Below are 20,506 nucleotides of genomic sequence, written 5' to 3'. Positions count from 1 at the left end.
AGGGTGTGTGTGTGTGTGTGTGAGTGAATGTGTGCGTGTGACGGCACGCGATGACTGGCCGGAAAGCAACGTGTAGTCTGACGTTTCTTGTCCATGACACGAGTCAAGAGTCAAAATCGTGTAATCTGACACCGTGACTATCGTAACAGACACAAAAATCTTGTAATCTGAACCAGGCATTATTCATCGTGTCAGGCTGTCTGTTGCAATGTGTTCATTGCGCGAGTTCATATCGCAATGCCGATGAAAATTCGATGTATCGTTCAGCCCTAAACTATAGTACAATTAATGGCAAATGTTCTTTAATGTTTTAATTATTTTAAACCAATAATGCTAGGTCTTGGCCACGTCAGTTTAAAATAGCTTAAAATTATTTCAGTTACTCCAAAGAACTTTACATTCTACATGGGGTAGACTCCCTCCCCTGAAAAAAAGAAAAGTCATTGGCCAAACCCCATCCCCATAAGAAAAAAACAAACAAAAAACAAATATGACACTAATAATGTGACATAAATTATTTTACTGAAAAACTTTTAGCTTTGCAGTCCAACAAAGTGCAATGTGTTGATAAAATATTTTAAAACACAAAAATAGACTTTTCTTGGTCTGGACGATATATTGTTTAAGCATCGATACTATGATATGTGTATCTGTGATAGCCAGTAGAAAAAAATCCTTAGCATTGAGCCCTGACTTTATTGTATTACAACATACATGATATTTACATACCTCACAAATTTTGATGAACTTGGAGGGTTCCTCTGTAAGGAAACCCAAAAAGGACAAGTGCTCTTCAACATTGGTTTAAGCTCTGTAATGAAAAACATTGTTTTAAATAAAAACTAGTAGTCATAAGCCACTTTTCCACTGTCATGCCAGTGCAAACCAGGGCAAACAGCGTGCCGGGAGAGGGCCAATAGCCTCGGACCTCGAGCACTGAGGCCAAAATCAAGTTGCGTTTCCACTTTCAGGCCAGTAGCTCTGCAGTGATTCCCTCAAACCCACCCTTAACATGGCTCCCTAGAATAACATCAGACAACCCCACCATTACTTAAAGACTTGAGATTCTAGTATCAATATTTGACCAATTTTTTACAATAAAAATGTTACAGTGACGTTAACATTACTTTGTGTCAGGAGTGCTTATCAATCATTCTGAATCAAACTGGTATTTATCATTTCATATAAAAGAGCATCAACAAATGGGAAAAAAAGGGAAAGGGAAAAAAGAGACATAAAACATGTGTATTTATTATCGCTATGGTTAGCATAAGTAGCCTTTAGCATCACATATAAATATATATCTGCTTCACAGTGATCAGAATCTCCATCGAATCGCAACACTCGCTGGTGTCTTAAAGTGAGTTTTGAACTGAAAATTGCTAAAATTGTCTTAAATGTTCAAGTTAGCTGGTTGCCTGATAAAATAACATGATACATTTATTTTATATAATAAAAAACCTCCAAAAAGCTCTGGCCATTTGCCCCGAGGAAGCCCATTTGAGGCCTGATCAAGCCCTGGAAGTGACAGTGTAAGCAAGACTGGCCCTGGCACGCACTAGCATGCTCGATTTTGGCCCGATAGTGGAAACATGCCTATGCTGTTGCATGGAAATTTTAATTAATCAGGCATATGACACTGGAACCATTTTTCTAAAAAATAAATTAACATATACTCACATCATCCTTAAGAGACTGAATCAGGGTCTTGAGTTCTCCAATGTCTTTGGCTTGGCACAACCGCAAAAATCCGTTACTCGTTACTCATCAAGCCCATGGAAAAAGGCCGCCTTAATGTCGGTGGACACAATGCGTCGAATTTTGCAGCAATCTAGTAAAATGACAGACCCACAATTAGAATATTACCGTTTTTTTTTGTTGGTTTTTTTACAATTGCTAGGACACATTTTCTCAATACTGAGGTCACCTTTTCAGTTTTCAAAAGAGTAGCCTATGTAAACGTGCAGATTGGCCTGTAGGTTTGGTAATGGTTGTCTGTAAGAGACAAGAAATCATGCAAAGATTAATTGAAAGATATATTCATTGAATTTATTTTGTGCCAAAGCAGTGATAAATTATCCACAGTTTAACCCACATAGACCACTGTTGTGCTTACTGTGTGAAGAGTTTTGACAAAGTAACCCAAGTATTGAGAAATGGGTTCTAAAGATTATAATAAATAAATAAATAAATAAGTGTTTTAAGTTTTAGAATAGGTAGTTTTAAAAAGATGGTTTATAATGCAAGGCAATGCTGTATTACAAAAGTAACAGTTAACCCATGTTTTAGTAAAGAATGCTAACCTGTCTCTGGGTAAATAAAGCAGGCTGCTCCTCACATCTTTAACATGTTTAGGATCCGTTCACACATAATCTATAGAATGTAAAAAACGTATAAAAGGCTCATGTGTGAAAGCAACTACGTTAACATTAAACCACTAACGTTAACATTATGTATATTAAATGGACTCAATAGAAACGGGTCAACGAAAAAGAGGACGACATTTCTGATGCAGAATTATAATAAATTTAAACCATTTTCGGAGTTTTTGCCGCCTAGGAAATACATTAAATTAATCTTAGACAAAACCAGTTGAGATTAATACTTACCATAAACAGCCTAGAAGAATATGGCGCCTTCCCGTTCAGCTGTGTTACAAAGTTACGTCGTGTAACTTGGCAAACATATTCAAAAGCTCAACACGTCTGAAATATCACATAAAAAGATTCATTTTAACACTTATTGCTTAAGAAGCAAGTGTATAACGTTAACAGTTCAATCTCTATTAGCCTACTTATTGCTGTTTCCTTCTCTTAAATGTAACTTAACCTGAATGCATATTTTAAAACGGGCAATAGGCCTACGCATTCGTGTTTAATCAAGACAAAAATGAAAAATAACTAAAATATTGCTATTTAACGGGATTATTTTAAGGTTGAAACGCTTCACTAACAGCCTTACTAAACTGTATAGATAAGAAACACTAACATTATATAAAATAACCTCAATGGGAACTTCTGAGGCAAAATTATTACAGATTTAAACCTTCTTCTGAATTCTCGCTTCCTAGCAAATAAATTAAATTACTCTTAGAGAAAACCAGTCTATTAATACACTGAATTTTAAAATTACTTACCATAAACCGTCTGCTTCTGAAGAAGCTAGCTTGTCAAGCTGAGGAGAAAATCGCGCCCTCTCGTTCAAGTCAATCAAGTGTCGTCTGTGTCGTACTCGTCTCCCGGGCGTCCGGCGCATGCGCAGGGAAAATTAAGACTCAGAAGTCTAGTGAACTATCTATTAGTAGAATCAACTAATGTTTTTATTTTATATCAATGAATTGCCACCAAGCCATTAGTTTAATAAACCTTAACTAAAAATGTTTTGTTATCTCAACAACATTAGTGCATCTAAGTTGATTTGACAAAAGAAAATATGTTGTGTTAACAAATCATGGAAATAATTTTTTACAGTGTATAGGTAATGAAGATATAGCCTATTAACAAAAATAAATCTTAGGCTATATATAATTAATATATTATATATAAAAAAAACGTATAGGCCTATATAAAATATATTTTTAAAAAGGGCCTCATTGATTCATTTTGCCTGATTGGGGGCTGTTACTATTTTCATAAGCTTTTTGAACGTAGAAGTGTGAAAAAGGCGCTATAGGCTGTCAATTTTATGTGGATTATAAAGGCAAAAAAAAAGATGTCGTGACATCTCGTTATTACGAGAAAAGATGACGTTAAAACGACATAAGATCTCGTTATTACAACATAATTGAGGGGAAACAATAATATGTATGTGGCAGCAGCTATGCGTCACCGTAGTACTGCTCTTGATGTAAAGTGTAACAATTATCGTCAGTTATCCTCTTGCGCCCTCTGTTGGCATTTGTACATAATATACATATGTTCATTGTTTATATATTTCTTGATGTATTTTAATAGTGTTGTTAAATAAAATAAAATAATTAATTACTTTTAATACCCTACTTTATTTGAACCAATTATATTGCCTCATTTGTAATTATGTAGCCTATTTAAGTCATACTAAAGGCTATTGTTCACTTCAGATCTATCTTTATGACCAAAAAATATATAGCCTAAATAAATAGTCGACACTGACAGCCCTAGTCTTGAACATTTGACCATGAACCTACATTGTTTAGCATTTTGTGACTAAACGACTATTTCCCTGTCTTATTTTTTCATTGTTGATTTCTTGAAAATAATAGGCTATACTTTCTTGTCACCTGCTCCTGTAAACAATATCGTGAATAGTTTCATTTTGTGTATTCGCCCATTATGGTCAACTGTGTAAATTAAAATTATTACCACCTTCAAAAGTAAAAACTCAGACTGACACATTCCAGAATACTATGTTTATAGATTACAATTAATGAATTTATCTGTTCAACTTTAAAGTTGTTGTTAATAATTGTGCAAAAAATTGTGACTTTGATGGTGTATAATTTGCATAGCCCTCATATCCAGTAGAAAGTGAGTGAATTATTAAAAAAAAAAAAAAAAAACTATGTTCGTAAACCATTCAGAGATGACATTAATGACATACACAACTTTGTATACAATACAAAATTTGTATCAATGATATTTTCAATGTCATCAGAATACAAGAAAAGAATGATTGATTAGAAAGATAACAAAGGAAAGATAAGAAAAGCTAGGGGGGGAAATAGATATTATTTTATTGTGATGCGACGTTGGAGTCATGCTGTGGTGAGACGTTGGTGTCACGCGTCTGTGATGCGACGTGCTGTGGTGAGACGTTGGTGTCACGCGTCTGTGATGTGACGTGCTGTGGTGAGACGTTGGAGTCACGCGTCAGTGGTGCGACGTGCTGTGATGCGACGTTGGAGTCACGCGTTGGTTTCACCCGTCTGTGGTGCGGCGTACCCCTTCTGTCACGTAAAAGTACACGACTGTAGACTTCGGTAAGTTATCCGTGGCATTATCCACTCGCCATAGAATGTAGAAGTCCTCCGCCTGAGAGGATACGAGAGAACACAATTCTGTAAACTTTGGTTCCCACCACATTAGTTCCTAAGCAAAATGGAGGAAAAATTAATCATTTCTGTTGCGGGTTTCCCGTTATTGTACGACTTGTCATCCATAGTGTTGTCAGTTGATTAGAAAAAGCTGCGCAACACTATTTATAGGCAACATTTTCGCGCTAGAACTTCTTTGAACTAAAAACGCTTTTTTTTTTTAAGCAGGAATGCAATTCATTTGCTCAAAATAATAATGATTTTGACCAATTGCAGCAACGGTTTTTGCGGCCCCTTTAAATGAAGTTTTTTATAAAATCACGCATTCTAATCTGCGTCAGAGCGTCCCCGAATCTTTCTACGGCGTCGGTGGCAGGGCGGCGAGAGCGAATTTTGCCGCTCTCGCCGGCGGCGGTGTGAACGTACAGTTAAAGGGGCACTTCACTGCTGGTGAAATGGTCCTTCAATAAAACTTGGCTACCTAGACAGTAAAATGGAGTGGAAAAATAATATCTGTGCTACCTGACTAGAGAAAACAGAAACATTATTTTGACAAATAGGTAGAAAAGTACAACACCCATAATGCACTGGGCATATTGCTGTCAAAGGTCACTCAGACTTGTCTGCTATTGGATACGCTGGACCATAGTCAAAAACTGCCTTGCTTTAGTAGGAAATACTTCTTAGCAATTAATGGAGTCGACTTTTGTTTCCTATTTCTAATTTCCTTTGACTAATTGTTCCCAGTGCAAGAATTCAAAAAGTAAAAATTTAGCGAGAGTGAGTCACTTTCGGTTTCCAGTGAAGGATCCAGTGCGTTGTTTGAATGCTAATTCAGCAGTATCTATTCTGTTAAAGTGGATGTTGTTGTGAGGACTTTTATTATGACGGGGGTAGAAAGAAGAAATTGAAAAAGTAAAGGGAAGGAGAGAAAAAGTTCATAAAGAGAAAGAGGCTAAAGAAGAACTCGTTCATGTCCGAGGGTTTTACTTATTTATTCCTAAAGTTATCTTTGGGACCTGAGAACACCCACAAGCAACTATTACACTAGCATAACACACTATCACATTTCCATAATGCCAATCATAACATTCATTTCAACTGGATCACAAATCATTCACAGTCATTAATGCTTGGACCTTGATGACTGCCACTTATGGCTATATAATTTATTTATGGTTATTGTTACGTGCTTAAAGATGTCAACGGGATGATTGTGCAACATTTATGTGAGATACAACTGTTGCCATGTGTGCGAGTAGCAGAAACAACCAAGACGACAAGAATTAGCGTTGAAGACGGTTTAATTGAAGAGATGCAAATGACGTTACATAACACATTATAAATGTGAAAGAAAGACGAATACTTAGAGAACCAAGAAAACAAAAGTGTCGCCAAATCAATGAAATAATCAAAACATAACTCCCATAACTATTTAACCCAAACCTCTTAAACTACATACCAAAAGAAAAATGCAGAAACAAACCCGAAACCTTCAGCACATACGACGCCTTAATGAACTACTCTAAAACCGAAAAGTGGATGGCGGTCACTCTCCAACTAACAAAAACAATGCTATCTACGTTGTTTTTGAAGATGGATTAGAGGCCAACAGTCAGTAGAAAACAAAACCAGGAAACACAAACAGAAATCAAGTCTAATGCTAAGTTAGCCTGACGTCGTCATACTCAGATTCTAGTCAGAATGTGAGTCTGATACTGCTCCATTGAGCTTTGATTATGGGACGTGTTTTAACCGAACCAGGAAGGAAAATGCCTCTGTACTCAATTGGATAGACCTACAACCAATCAGAGCAACGGAGTAAGTGACGTATGTTTTTCATTCATGTTTCCGATCGACAAATGCCTTGATCGCGGTTCTCTGTTCCTCTTTTGAAATGAATGCGCTGTCGATAATGTTCTATAACAGACGCGATGGCGGAATCTACACATAATGTTTTATAAACAAAGTTCGAGAGGAGCACGTTCAAATAATCAATCCAATCAACTTGTCTACGGTCTACACTATCAGCATGAGAGGAAGCATATATTTATTCACTATGTCAACTCACCTAACATTCCTTGACAGTTTTCAGCATCCCTCCACTCACTCTCGGCTTGTTCTTCCACAGCCAGGAATACGGGGGGAGTACTTTGGGTTCGGGCCGAATACCGAGCCCGGAGCCTCTCCTCGGACAGTACGCCAAATATGCATTTATTCTATCTGACTTATTTGTAAGTGTGAACTCGTGAAATAACAATTCTCCAGCGGCAGTCATCTTTGTTGTAAACAAATTCAACCCAAGCGCTCGTTGGTGACGTGGATGATTACGTTACGTTGCTCATCTGTCCATCATCGTATAAAGCCCGCCCTGACAATTTGATTGGTCCGAACAATTTTTGTTCGGGCATAATAGCTCCTCAACGGATCGAGTCCAGACCAAGCGGCAACATTCTAATCTGAAAAATGAAGCCTACCCGGAAGTGCGAAAAACTGCAATACATCGAAAATCCGCTAGGGGCAGGTCCCAAAAGGGAGCAAATGTCCATAGACCCCCATGTTAAAATGTCCGTTTTCACAGCATAAATTCATGTTTTTACAGGTTGGTCCCATGGACTTTTATTGTATTTTTCGATAGGTTCCGAGTGCCTGACAACTGTGATGGGGGTGAATTTTTTTCTAACTCGTTAGTTTAGATCGTATTTAGATATAAAATGTATGACAAATAAGGGCGTGATTGACAGCTCGATTGACAGCTGATAACGAGCATAGGCTGCGCCGAGTGGAATTCCTGAAATTTGACATCTCGGCCATGATCTGACACAACACATCATACCACCTCTGTATCCTTTCTGAACATTTGTATAGGCTTGTTGCATAAATAGAACGTTCGATATTTCCGGGTTGTCACGGTAGGCCGCACGACTTCCGGTTACTCCTGTCAGAGCGAGTCTGACAGCGAGCAGCTGCTTGTCAGAGCGAGAACGTTAACGTCAACTTTAGTAAAACGAGGAAGATGGAATTTTACACACGATGCTTGCAGGACCTGCCAAGGATAACCGTAAACGATGTACATAGGATTATACAATCCTCAACATCAGCCCCAAAGAGCAAGCGGGAGAAGGGGTTTAAAATGTATATTTCCAGCTACATTGACAATTACGAAGGTAAGTTAATTTACTATGCTTTGTATTAGTCTAGCCTATGAGCTATCTTGCTAACCGGTAACGTTAAACATTGAATGAGCCTGACGAATATTATCTTGTTTTAAGTGTTTTGATCATAACATGACATTATTCTTAACTCAGTGTCAAACAAAGAGCCAGAGACAGGGAGAGTGAGTGTCCGCGCTACCTGCCATAGGTCACTGAGGAAGAATGAGAAACCTCACGACCTCAGAGTAGGATCAAAGATAGTTCAGTTGTTCCAGCCAGTTCTGCTCCAACCATGTCCTGGGGATTTTGTGTCGCTAGGATAGGTTCTGTATCAGTAAATTCGGCAGAAAGTAGCACTCAAATATCTAACCTAGCCCACATGAAAACCCCAGGAACTGGTTGTGACGGCTGTTATATATTATAATTTAAGTTTGTGTGTTAAAGGGATAGTTCGCCCAAAAATGATATTTAGCCCATGATTTACTCACCCTCAAGCCGTTCGAGATGTATATGTCAATCTTTTTTCAGACGAACACATTTTCAGTTATTTTAGAAAATGTCTTAGATCTTTTAGTGGTTATAGTGTGAAGCAATGGGGTCCAGCTCGTTGAAGTCCGCAAATGAGCATGCATCCTTCACAAAAGTAATCCATCCGGCTCCAGGGGGATAAACGAAGGCCTTCCGAGGGTAATCCGTGCGGTTTTGTAGTAAAAATATACATATTTAAAACTTTATAAACGAAAATAACTGGCTTCCGGTGGCGGTCGGCGCGCGTTCATGGAGATGGAAGCGTCGTGACGTAGTACGAACGTGACAGCGCAACCAGAGAGCAGAGCAAAACAAAACTCTACGTTCGTTCTACGTCACGACGCTTCCTACGGTACGTCGTACGTCATATGCCAGCATCCATCTCCGTGAACGCGCGTCGACCGCGACCGGAAGCCAGTTATTTTCGTTTATAAAGTTTTAAATATGTATATTTTTACGACAAAACCGCACGGATTACCCTCGGAAGGCCTTCGTTTATCCCCCTGGAGCCGGATGGATTACTTTTGTGAAGGATGCATGCACATTTGCGGACTTCAACGAGCTGGACCCCATTGCTTCACATTCTAACCACTGAAAGATCTAAGACATTTTCTAAAATAACTGAAAATGTGTTCGTCTGAAAAAAGATTGACATATACATCTCGAACAGCTTGAGGGTGAGTAAATCATGGCTTAAATATCATTTTTGGGCGAACTATCCCTTTAAGTTGTAAGTTAAGTTGTAAGTTAGTTGAAGTTTAAGTTATCTGTATGTTCAGTATTCATGTAACGTTTTTGACTTGTAATAGCCTACTAACATCTCACATATGTAATACTAACATAATGTTTAAAAAAACAGAACTAAAAACGACTATTTTTGGTCATTTGTTAACTAATATGACTAATATGATATGGTTAAGCCTACCATGACTAACAATCTGAAATGTTGATTTTTTTTCCATTTCCTGTGCCTGTACTATATTTAAGATGGTAATGGTTATCTGTAATATGATTAGTTTGTAAAATTGTCTCTCTTTTTTTTTTTTAAAGATTACACTTGAGCACTCATTCCCGGTGCAACTGTTTGAGGCTGTGTGTTCATGTGTGGCTGGTAAGGCACTGTGCAATCACAATGTTGCACTGCTCTATCAGACAGCACACTACTCTCAGCTTCAGATCAGTGCTGTACCCCCTGTCCTTAGTTGCACTGAAACAGAGCAACGCTGGCACAAGCCAAGGTCTATGGTAAGTCTGAGACCACACTGTTTCATAGTGTAGTCAGTCAGCTGAATTGGTACACGTGCAAAGCTTGCTTTCATTAAAGACCATTACTATCAACAGGGTGTGAAGCCAGGCCGGGTCAGAGACATGGTCGTGTTGTCAGCCAAACCCAAGCAAAAGACGGTTGGAAATGGTGTAAGGTAATAATGTTTTATCTTATTTCTATAATTTAGATAAAACATGATTAAAATATGAAAATAAAATAACATTTGAAACATATATCATGTTCCATTTCAATTTGCCTATATGGTGGGAAGAGGGAGTGTTGATGCTGTTAACACTTTTAGCTCTTTATTGGTTTGTGTGTGCATATGTTGTATGTATGTATATGTTGTGTATCCAAGACAAATTTCCTGAAAAAGGACAATAAAGTATACTAACTACTAACTAACTAACTATGTACACAGGAGCACACTTTACAAAGCACTGAGGGGAGAACTGCCAGATGTGGACATGCTCAAAGTGGCTGAGGTGTATAGTGATTTCCCTGCGACCTTGGCGCCACTCATCACCACCATGGCCATTAGTTCTGATGTTCCATTAGTCCAGTCAGCACTAGGGGAAGTGCAGGAGGGAAGTGCCATCGCCTCTCAGCACCCAGTAGCACCCACCAGGACCATCCAGTTGCACTCAGATGCACCTCCACCTCCACTTCTGCCGTTGGCTGATTACAGGTTGGAGCCTACAACCTGTCAATTTGTTTGCAGTGAACAACAACAGCTTCATCTGGTGTCCCTGCAGACAAGTATTGAAATGGCCAGACAGGTGGAGGCTTCCACACGGGACCAGAGCTTGTCTGCAGAGTGGCATCAGGTTCGTCGACCACGGCTAACGTCCTCACACTTTAGAGAACTGTGCCATGTTCGAGGTGAGAGTACAGCACAGCAGCTCGCTCAGAGGATTTTGAAGGGCACTGTTCAAACTGCTGCCATGAAGAGGGGCCTGGTACTTGAACCTGTTGCCATTGAGGAGTACTGCAGGGTCAAGAACACAAACTATTGGCCCTGTGGGTTTATCATCCACCCCGATGCCCCCTGGTTAGGGTCTTCTCCTGACGGGGTTGTATTTGACCCAACCGAAAACCCTCCCTATGGTTTGGTTGAGATTAAATGCCCAAATTGCAAGAGCTATGTTGATTGCAAGTACTTGAAGTTGCATGGCAACACAATGCAATTAAAACGGCAGCACAGCTACTACTGGCAGGTCCAAGGCCAGCTTCTAATAAGTGGAATGGAGTGGTGTGATTTTGTGGTGTTTGCAGAGGATGACATGGTCATCCAAAGAATCTACAAAGATGCAGAGGTTGCACAAATCATTAGGGAGAAGGGGGATCACTTCTTTTTTTATTTTTACATGGCTGTGTGTTTGAAATAGATACTGTTACTATTTACTGTTACTCTTAGAATAATTTACAGTAAATCAGGTCTAGTTTTGTATGTAAATCTATTAAATTTAATCAGTTCAGGTTTTATAAATTTGTAAAAATAAATCAGTTTTGTATAGATGTGTAAAATTTATGCCCATTTTTTTGGAAAATACAGTTTAAAAACAAAACAATTTAACCACTAGATGGCTATTGTCACATTCACCATCTGTATTCTCAGCACTATACTTCCCAGTATCCTCCGTCATCATCATCGTTGTTATAACCGCCTTCACCTGTGTTTCACTCATCACCATCACCGTCACCTGTTGTCTTTGTCATTATCTCTGTGTATTTAAGCTCCCCCTGTTTCTCTGTTCACTGGCCGGTTATTGTTTGTGTTCATACACACAGTTTTGGTTGTTGGATTGTTTGCCTGTTGGAATATTAAACCTTGGTTATTTTTGTACTTCGAGTTCGCCTTCTTCATCTACCCCTAGACGTTACAGCTATAGGGCTCCATTATGCTATTTGCTATTTGACTACCTGAAAGATATCTTTTCACAAGTTGGATTCAGTTTGAGTCATATCTTAATATTTATGAAATCACAATTATAACAAAAATAAAGAAATTGTCAAAGTTTAGCATTTTTTGTACAAAAAAAAAAACAGTCTCTCAATAATATTACATTATGATTAGAATCAAACCTGAACAAAATGTTACAATGAGAAATGTTGGAGTCTTAAGATGTTATAATTTATTCCAATCATCTATTACTAACTGTAACAGAACAGAAATGAACAATTATATTACATATATTACATATTGGGTAAAAATACATGACCATCAAAATGGAATGAATAGCAATAACAAATGAGCAAGTGTGTGTGAGTGCATATAAAAAGATATGTATAGATTTTTAAAAATGAACAATTAATAACATCACTACATTTGTGGATGTTTGTAAACATACAACATATACAGTAGCAGTTCAAGTTTTGTATAGATTCGTAAAAATGAACAATAAAACTTGAACAAAGAAATTGGAACTGATTGTAAACTGATTCATAAAAATTCTAGACCATTCATTTCTGTGTTGCCCATGCCTTAACCAGTGGTCCATTTTGGTAATTCACCAAGAGACAAGCGACGGTGAACAACTGGTCAATGCTCCCACACACTGACAGAGGTATTTCTTTATCAAACAGTTTGTTCTCTTTTACTCGCCTGATGCACCTCTCAACATGCACTCTCACACGGGCAATAGACTGTGTCTGCTGGACATCCTCTTTGGCCATCTGTTTGTTTCTTGCAAGGAAAGCAGGTCGGTAAACCTTTCCAGGAAAGAGATTGTCCACAAGAAAGCCTTTGTCAACCATAATGGCCATCTCTGGTGTGAGGAGTTTTGCTATTCCTGACTGCTTAAAAATTTCCCGGTCACTCATGGAACCTGCATACAAAGATGACACAAAGGTGATGGGACCATGAGGTGCAATGCCAATCATGGCCTTGAAAGTGGTGTGTGACTTGTATTGGGAGTAGACTTCGCTGTGCAAAAGAAGAGAAGAGGGAGTTTGGCAAAAGATTTCTGTGCAGTCAAGCACCACTTGTGTGTCTGGGAACAAAGCAAACTCAGGTGGTAGATGAGCCTTTACTTCCTCTGGTGGTATCCACAGGCGGATGGAACCCAGTAGATAATAGAGGAAGTGTGTCCACGATGTAATTATTCTGCTTGCTGTGGTGGTATGGATGTCGAATCGTTTGGCTAGGTCCCTCAAAGGCAGGCCCACAGAAAGGTGCATCAAGAAAAGCAGTAACTCATCTATCGGTGCTAGTTTCTGTTAAAAAACAAAAAACACATAACACACTAGAAATAACTTGTACTGTAGTATTATTGTATGTTGCCCTAACAAATCAGCTGAAAACACCCTTGATTAATACTGGAGCCTTTGACAGTCAAGATATGTCAAGTAAACTGTAACAAATATTAAAGGTACTATAAGCGATCTCGGTTGGCGTTTGTTTTTGCTGCAGTTTGTGGAGGCTGGGCTGTCTGCAGAGACTGTGTTTTTTTACAGTGTGTTCAGGGGACAGGCAGCTAGCGGATAGTGAGGTTAGTTTGCGGTATGTGAAAAAAATGTTTTGGCCTAAAAAACGTGTGAGATCGCTTATAGCACCTTTAAGACTAACAACATAACTTACTGATGGTCTCAGAAGGCTAGGTTCTTTGGAGGCATCATGGACACTGGTGATCCGTACCATTTTAGTTGTTGCAGCAGGCTCCACCAATTGCCAAAAGGCCTGGAAATGCTTGTATGATGTAAATCTGCAATGAAATTATAATCACTTTAGAACTTTATGTTCATAATAATACAACAGGATGACTGACATGTTATTGACTTCTGGCTTTTGTTGACAGAACTATGCTACGTGTATGGAGCTGTATGTGAGGCTTGGGCTAGTGTTGCTTTAAACAAGGGGGACTAAGAGCAATTTGCGCCCCTGGAGACAGCCTTCACAACCCAGCAAGGGTGGGTAGTAACGGAACTACACTGAAAAAAATGATTAATTGAATTTACTAAAAAAATGTATGGTAAGTGGTTGCCCACAATTGATTTAAGCTACATTTAAACAAATGCATTAAGTTGAACTAAAATAAGTTAAACTTAATACATTTGTTTGAATGTAGCTAAAATCAATTGTGTGCAACCACTTACCATACATTTTTTTAGTAAATTCAATTAATAATTTTTTCAGTCTACTTGTAACGCACATGAGTAAAAAAGTAGTTTTTCAAGGAACGTGTACTCTCATATTCCTGCTGTTTTAAACCGTAACTATTTTACACTTTCCAGCACATCATAAAAATATTTGTAAAAATGGAACAACATACTTTTTCAAATTTTACTTAAGTTTCTCAAAAAGGAAATTTTACTTTTACTCGAGTACATTTTTAAGGGAGTAATTGTACTTTAACTTGAGTATAGATTTTCAGTACTATAACCCCCACTGCAACCCAGACACACAGAGTTAGGCTACTACATATTTGCATAATTGCATGGACCAACCTTGTGTAAAAACGAATATCCTCATCGGATCCTTGGAGGTGTTGGAGTCCAAACCGAGACAGTAGTTCCAGTGATTGGACTTCTTGTTGTAGCTCCTCTACCTTCCTCCTCAGGGCTTCGTTTTCATCTGCCAGCTGATGTGTGACAAGTGCAGTAGTGGGGGTGACACAGTAGGCGTGATCACGATGTACTACTTCCTTTTCTGTGACCACCTCGTTGTCAGACTCCATCGGTAGGTCAGGGGAAGGAGGCCTTGGCCGACGTTGCCAGACATTAAGCCGAGGTGCCGGTATGCTGAACTCATTCCAGGCAAACAAACAAGGGACACTGCCTTTCTTCAGTCGTTTCTCCCCCCCCAGTCGTCGTTACAAAATCCTCAAAAAAGAAATGACAACTGCAGACACGAGTGCATTCAGTTGGAGTGAAGCTATCCCTGCGGATCTTGACTAGCCACTTTGATCTCACCTCAAGATCCACAGGGAAGCGATGAAAACTAATCGTTCCATTGTATTTCGACGAATTTCCACACATCGGCACACAACAGTGTAAAGACGATCGTCTGGATTGACGCTGAAATTTAATTCGTTTTTCTTTTACTCTTAAGAAACTCATAATTGCTGTCTAACTAAACTATCGCGCTCTCTCTGACTCTCTCTCGCTCTGACAGGGGATACATCGACGTAACCGGAAGTCGTGCGGCCTACCGTGACAACCCGGAAATAACGAACGTTCTATTTATGCAACAAGCCTATTGAAATATGGCGCCGCCCATACCCCCCATAAACGGCCTCAAAACCGTTCTTCAGAAAGTCTATGGGTGACGTCACAGACGCTTTGTCCATATTTTTTACAGTCTATGGTCCAGACCGAACTTCCCGACTTAAAAATGTTGTGGGCGGGGCTAAGTTCGGCTGGCATCCAGGCTAATGCTAAGTGGTTATTACCTACAAAACACCACGTTTAACCCAGGGATTGGTCACACGCACACACCTGCACTTAATACGAGTTTTGAGTGATCTAGCGCTAAAACAGTGCATTCTCTCAGAACAGTGCAGTACTAATACATTAGCAGCAACAACAACCAACAAACCCGAAGGTGTGTTACTTTCGAAACCACCGCATAAACATGAACAATAACATGATCATGGTTCGATAGACAGTTCAGCTTGAAGGCACGGGTGTGGACTGAGATCTGGCACTGATCTCCTCACTCCTTGTCAATGGGCCTTTTAAACCGGCGGAACGCCAGCAGATTGGTGGAACGTCAGTTCTGATGTGTGACGTTGTGGTGTCACGTATCTGTTGGACAGCCAATGATCATAACCTAAGAATAACATATAGAAACAAATAGAAACAAAAGCACAAGAAGAAAAGAGAAAACATACAAAATTCAAAAACACACGTGGAACGTAACAGATATATTCTCATATAAACATTTTGGAAAGCATTGATAAAACAATACATGCCACAGACTCAAAAACAGAGAGTGATTATATTTCTGAAAGTATATAATCAGCTGAGCATATTTTGAGCATTTAAAAAAACACTGTGTTGAACTTTGTTTTGTATATTATCATCAGACATTTCCATACACGTTGAGTTTGTCCATGTTGGTGTAATTGGCCTCATAATCATAACCCTTAATATAATATATATATATATATATAAACGGACACAGAGGTCAGTTAATAACATATGGGCAGCATTTAGAATTTGAATATGTTACCACAGTTTAATAAAGTGATGGTAGAAGTAAATAATATACTCTCTTATTAGAATTTTGGCTCACTGAGGTGCATGGTGAAAAAGAATAATAATAATAATAAAAAAAGATATATACAGTATATCTCCATTTATCATGGCGACTTTTAGGTTAAAGGGATATTGAAGTGGCACAGGAACTTTTAATATGACAACCTGCTAATAGACTGAGTATCATTTTTAATAGTAACATTATGCTGTGTAATGGGTTTAAACCTTGAAAGACACAAATGCACTGTACCTCTTTGGAGATGACGTATGAGGTTTGTATGTTTGAGACACTGTACATGTGTTTTTTGGCCTGTGAAAAGAGAAGTTTCATCAGTGAGTGATGTTTAGAAGCAAGAATGTGTGAGGCTATGAATTTTATGAAGATATTTTTATTTTATTTTAGAATACTTCCTTTGTTCAGTGAGCAAAAACAGCTGTAAAACATTTGTCAAATGTGTCGACAGTGTGGTGGAGTAACAGCATTTCTATATTTTAATCTTTAGCATACCCAATTTTTTTCTTACGTACTGGCACTTCTCACCCCAGAACGCGATTTAAACTTTCAAACTGAGGTGGAACCATCCCCCCTAATCTCAAGATAACCAAATTTGGGTATGAGAGAAAAGAGAGAAAATTCAGCAGAAACCATGCGATTTTGACATCTTGGTGGCACTAGTCGGTTTGAGACAGAGATATTCTGAAGGATTAGTAAAAGTAAAAACAAACAAACAAACAAAAAACATACAAACCTGACGCCTTTTATATACTCCAGCCAGTATGCAAATGAGGATGAACACAAGTGATGGAGCAATAGCATAAAGCCCGAAAGTCTTCAATTTGATCCTTTGAACACCTGTTTGTAAAAGGATTAATGAAGTGCATGAAGTTTCTATTTGATCAGCCATATTACAAAATGGATTAGTCTAACAGGCACAAGCCAAACTCATTTACATATACAATCAAAGATCATCCAAAACATCTTGGCTCTTACTGTATCAGTTTATACTCCTTTGACGCGTATGATCACACCGGTTTGATTAGAATTAGTGTATCGCGTGATCAACTGCTAAATTCAAATGTGCTTTTGTGCGTTGGTTGAAGCTGAGCCAGAGACGGACTCAGCAATTGTCACATATCGCAACTATTCAGTGTTTTCAACCACAATGTTTATTTAAGGTTTCAGACATTTAAATACACATAAGTGCAAAGAGTACATATTAAAGCTATGGAAAGTCTATGGAAGCAGCAATAATAATCCTTTGTATTATAATTTGAAAACGTCTAGGTTACGACTGTAACCACTGTTCCCTGATGACGCTATGGGGAACGCCCTCCACATGAAATGGAGTCTGAAAAGCTTATCCAATCACGGCAATCGATATTGACCAGTGACAGCCTATGACATCACTACTAGTGCGACCCAGAAGTATAAGAGGGGCGCCTAGAGAACATGTCATCCACTTATTGTTTAAAGGGACTGTTCAGCAGGCATCCCCGAGGCATGGCTAGCGACGCAGTGTCTCGTTCCCTGTTCTCAGGAAACCGAGGTTACAGTCGTAACCTAGATGTTCCCTTTCGAAAGGGAACTTGAACTGCGTTGATGACGCTATGGGGAACGATGTACAATCCCACCATGCTGAGGGGAGTGCATGCCAATTATGGCTTGTGACAGAAACGTCAGAAATGGCCGTTACAGTGAAAATGCCAAGAAACACTCCCCCTTCGGGTCATATAAAGGCTGTCAGTAACATTATTCCCTATGGTCAGTGCCCAAGCTATAAGCCTCAAAGAGACCTCAGAACAACAAAAGGCCTACCGAGGCCACTCAAATGCTTGGAACCAACAACTTCCATGGAAGGGGTTCCTTTAAGGGAATATGGCCAGGGGTCCGAAAGGAGTCCCGTCCAGTCACTTTCTGAGGGGAACATAAAGTCAACCCCACATGCCACCAGGGAGGCTGACCTGGTCAAATTTATTGACCTAGTCTTGCCAACAACCTGTCTGTTTCCTAAACAGAGTCTCTCACAAAATCCAATAGTGAAAAACTCCAATTAATGGCTGTAGTTCACTCACAAACTGGATCATAGAGAGTGACTCAACTCGAGGGGAGTGACTCTACTCGATCCTGGATCTACACAGTGCTTCCAAAGCCATGTGGAGGCTGGGCACTCTAAAAGGGACCCTAAAAAGGGAAGGCGCCTCCAGCTCTAGGGCTGATCTAACAGGGAGGCCTCGTAAGAGTCCTTTGACCTTCCGACCAAACTTAGGGAGTTAGGTATTCAAACAGAGCGATCCTCAGATATATTGTGGAACACTATGCTCAACTTGATAAGTATTGACCAGGCTGTGGACTAAAATCAGGGAGGTTCCATAGGACCTGCAACGTAATACTTAATGCCTTTGCTCCCCATCCAACTCGTTGGGGAGCCACCTTCCAGGAGGCCTGTTAACCCATTTAAGCCCACCGGCAACTATAGTTGCCGCAGTGCATAGTTGTCATTTTCCTTTTGTAAGTATTTTTCTAGAGGTTGTCCATGTTTTATTTCTCAATGACATGCAAGCAAACAACCAAATAAAGGATTTCAAAAAAAAAAAAAAAGGTATTCACTTCCTCCCTGTCACATGAGGCTGTCAACTTCCTACCCCTACTTCCAGGAAGCATAGCGAAGGCAAACCCTCCCAAAGAAAGGTCATTTTCATGTTACTAATAAGTAGGGCCGTGACATTAACGCGTTAATTTCGATTAATTAATCTGAGACAAAATAACGCGTTAAAAAAAATAACGCAGATTAATCCATTCCGTATTGACCTTTGAACCTGGAGCCGTTCTAGCCACAATTCGACTGTAAAGTGAAGGAGGGAGACGAGAACGCGCTGGCGCTGCCTGGATCATTGATTGGAACATTTACTTATAAAAAAACAGCCGGCATTTCAACGTTGATTCACCGGTGAACGTAAGGGACCAAGGTCGAATCAATGTTGGATTATGTTTCGATTGTGCAAAACGAATCAACGTTGAAATTGTGACGTTGTTTCATTGTTGATTTCGTGACGTTGTTTCACCGTCTCTTCTTTCAATATGGGTGAATAAAGATTGTATGTCGACGTTGTTGAACCAATGATGAATTATGCTTCGGTTTTGCAAATTGAATCAACGTTGATATCGTGACGTTGTTTCACCGTATTACCTTTCGTCATGGGATAATGAGTCATGACAATGCTGACTGAATTTGTGATTAACTGTACATTAAAATATTGTTAACTGTCAAATTACTTGCAGCAATGGCTTAATTAAACACATTTAATAAAAATATACTGTAACACATGCTCAAGATTGTAAAACAAGTTTTATTCTGAAAAAACAAAAGTCTAAAAATACTTTCTAAAACAGATGAAAAACATCTCAAACTTTAAATTTCAGCATTTTCGAAGTAATGTTAAAAACCTGTAAAGCAAGTGTAAATAATGTTTATAATTTAATGTTTAATATCAAATGTATAATTTAATAATGTTCAATAATTTAATAATGTTCAATTGTATTGTATTGATTATTTGCTAGGCACAATTATTTCAATGCTCACCCTTTGAACATTTGAACATTATTTCAATAACATGTTCAACACAATTATTTTTTAATTGATTGACAGCCCTAATTTATATGCAATTAAAATGTGATTAATTTCGATTAATTAATTACAAAGCCTCTAATTAATTAGATTAATTTTTTTAATCGAGTCCCGGCCCTACTAATAAGTATTTTTTGTTGACATATATATATCTACATAATCATGAAGGTCTCTAGAATCATCCAAACAAAACAAATCTTACAAGAGATCTATAGTTTTTTGTATACTTAGTCAAAAGTCCAAGCGGCAACTATAGTTGCCGGTGGGCAAATGCCTTGTAAGTACATATATCATGGGAAAATGGGGTATACTGTGTTAATAGGTTAATAAATCAAGTTCATTGGTCTTGTTTAGTGCATAAACATAACTTAACCCTTTAAATGACATCTCTATATAGATATTTTTTTTTCTTCATTCTATTTATTTGTATTTATTTATTTTCATTTAGCTTTTTGATACACAATGCCCTGTTATGGCTGCACTTTGTTCTGCACTATGTTCCACAACTTTAACCCTTGTGTGCTGTTCGTTTGCGGTTTACAGTCAGGCTATTTGGGGTCTGAGAGACTTCAGGCAACAAAATGTAATTTTGTAACAATATATATATATTTTAAACAAATGTAATTTTACTCAGTTTATGAATGTTTTTACTCTACATTTGGACATTTTTACTCCACAAAATGTTTAAAAAAAGAATAGAAAAATTCTCCAAAAAGAAAAA

At 38.5% G+C, this 20,506-nt stretch overlaps 3 protein-coding genes and 1 long non-coding RNA gene across 5 annotated transcripts in view; 1 reads left to right on the top strand and 3 right to left on the bottom strand.

Moving 5' to 3' along the window:
- LOC311297058 (sialic acid-binding Ig-like lectin 12) overlaps positions 1 to 20,506 on the bottom strand; it is a 53,717-nt gene that overhangs the window by 19,070 nt on the left and 14,141 nt on the right. The gene's annotated exons all lie outside the window — the stretch shown is intronic.
- LOC311296985 lies at positions 48 to 3,468 on the bottom strand. The gene is made up of 5 exons (XR_014628725.1): positions 3,137 to 3,468; positions 2,610 to 2,705; positions 2,304 to 2,373; positions 1,681 to 1,831; positions 48 to 811 (listed from the first exon to the last, which is right to left on the bottom strand). It is a non-coding gene; the product is annotated as an uncharacterized lncRNA (long non-coding RNA).
- On the top strand, positions 9,670 to 11,736 carry LOC311296350 (uncharacterized protein). The gene is made up of 3 exons (XM_084418052.1): positions 9,670 to 9,939; positions 10,036 to 10,115; positions 10,383 to 11,736. Exons 1-3 carry the CDS (start codon positions 9,937 to 9,939, stop codon positions 11,347 to 11,349), a joined length of 1,050 nt encoding a protein of 349 aa, XP_084274178.1. The 5' UTR covers positions 9,670 to 9,936; the 3' UTR covers positions 11,350 to 11,736.
- On the bottom strand, positions 12,076 to 16,947 carry LOC311296325 (uncharacterized protein). 2 transcript variants are annotated; one of them, XM_084418029.1, is made up of 5 exons: positions 16,909 to 16,947; positions 16,410 to 16,469; positions 14,408 to 15,731; positions 13,542 to 13,665; positions 12,076 to 13,177 (listed from the first exon to the last, which is right to left on the bottom strand). In XM_084418029.1, the coding sequence occupies exons 3-5, from the start codon at positions 14,635 to 14,637 to the stop codon at positions 12,425 to 12,427; spliced, it is 1,107 nt and encodes a 368-aa protein (XP_084274155.1). In that variant the 5' UTR covers positions 14,638 to 15,731; positions 16,410 to 16,469; positions 16,909 to 16,947; the 3' UTR covers positions 12,076 to 12,424. The 2 variants fall into 2 exon arrangements, with proteins under 2 accessions (XP_084274155.1, XP_084274156.1); XM_084418030.1 differs by having other exon boundaries at positions 12,082 to 13,177; positions 13,599 to 13,665.

The sequence above is a fragment of the Rutilus rutilus genome, assembly GCF_951802725.1.
Source record: "Rutilus rutilus genome assembly, chromosome: 9".
Classification (NCBI taxonomy): domain Eukaryota; kingdom Metazoa; phylum Chordata; class Actinopteri; order Cypriniformes; family Leuciscidae; genus Rutilus; species Rutilus rutilus.
Note: the sequence above shows the minus strand (reverse complement) of the source record. Positions and strands in the feature narration are given on the sequence as shown.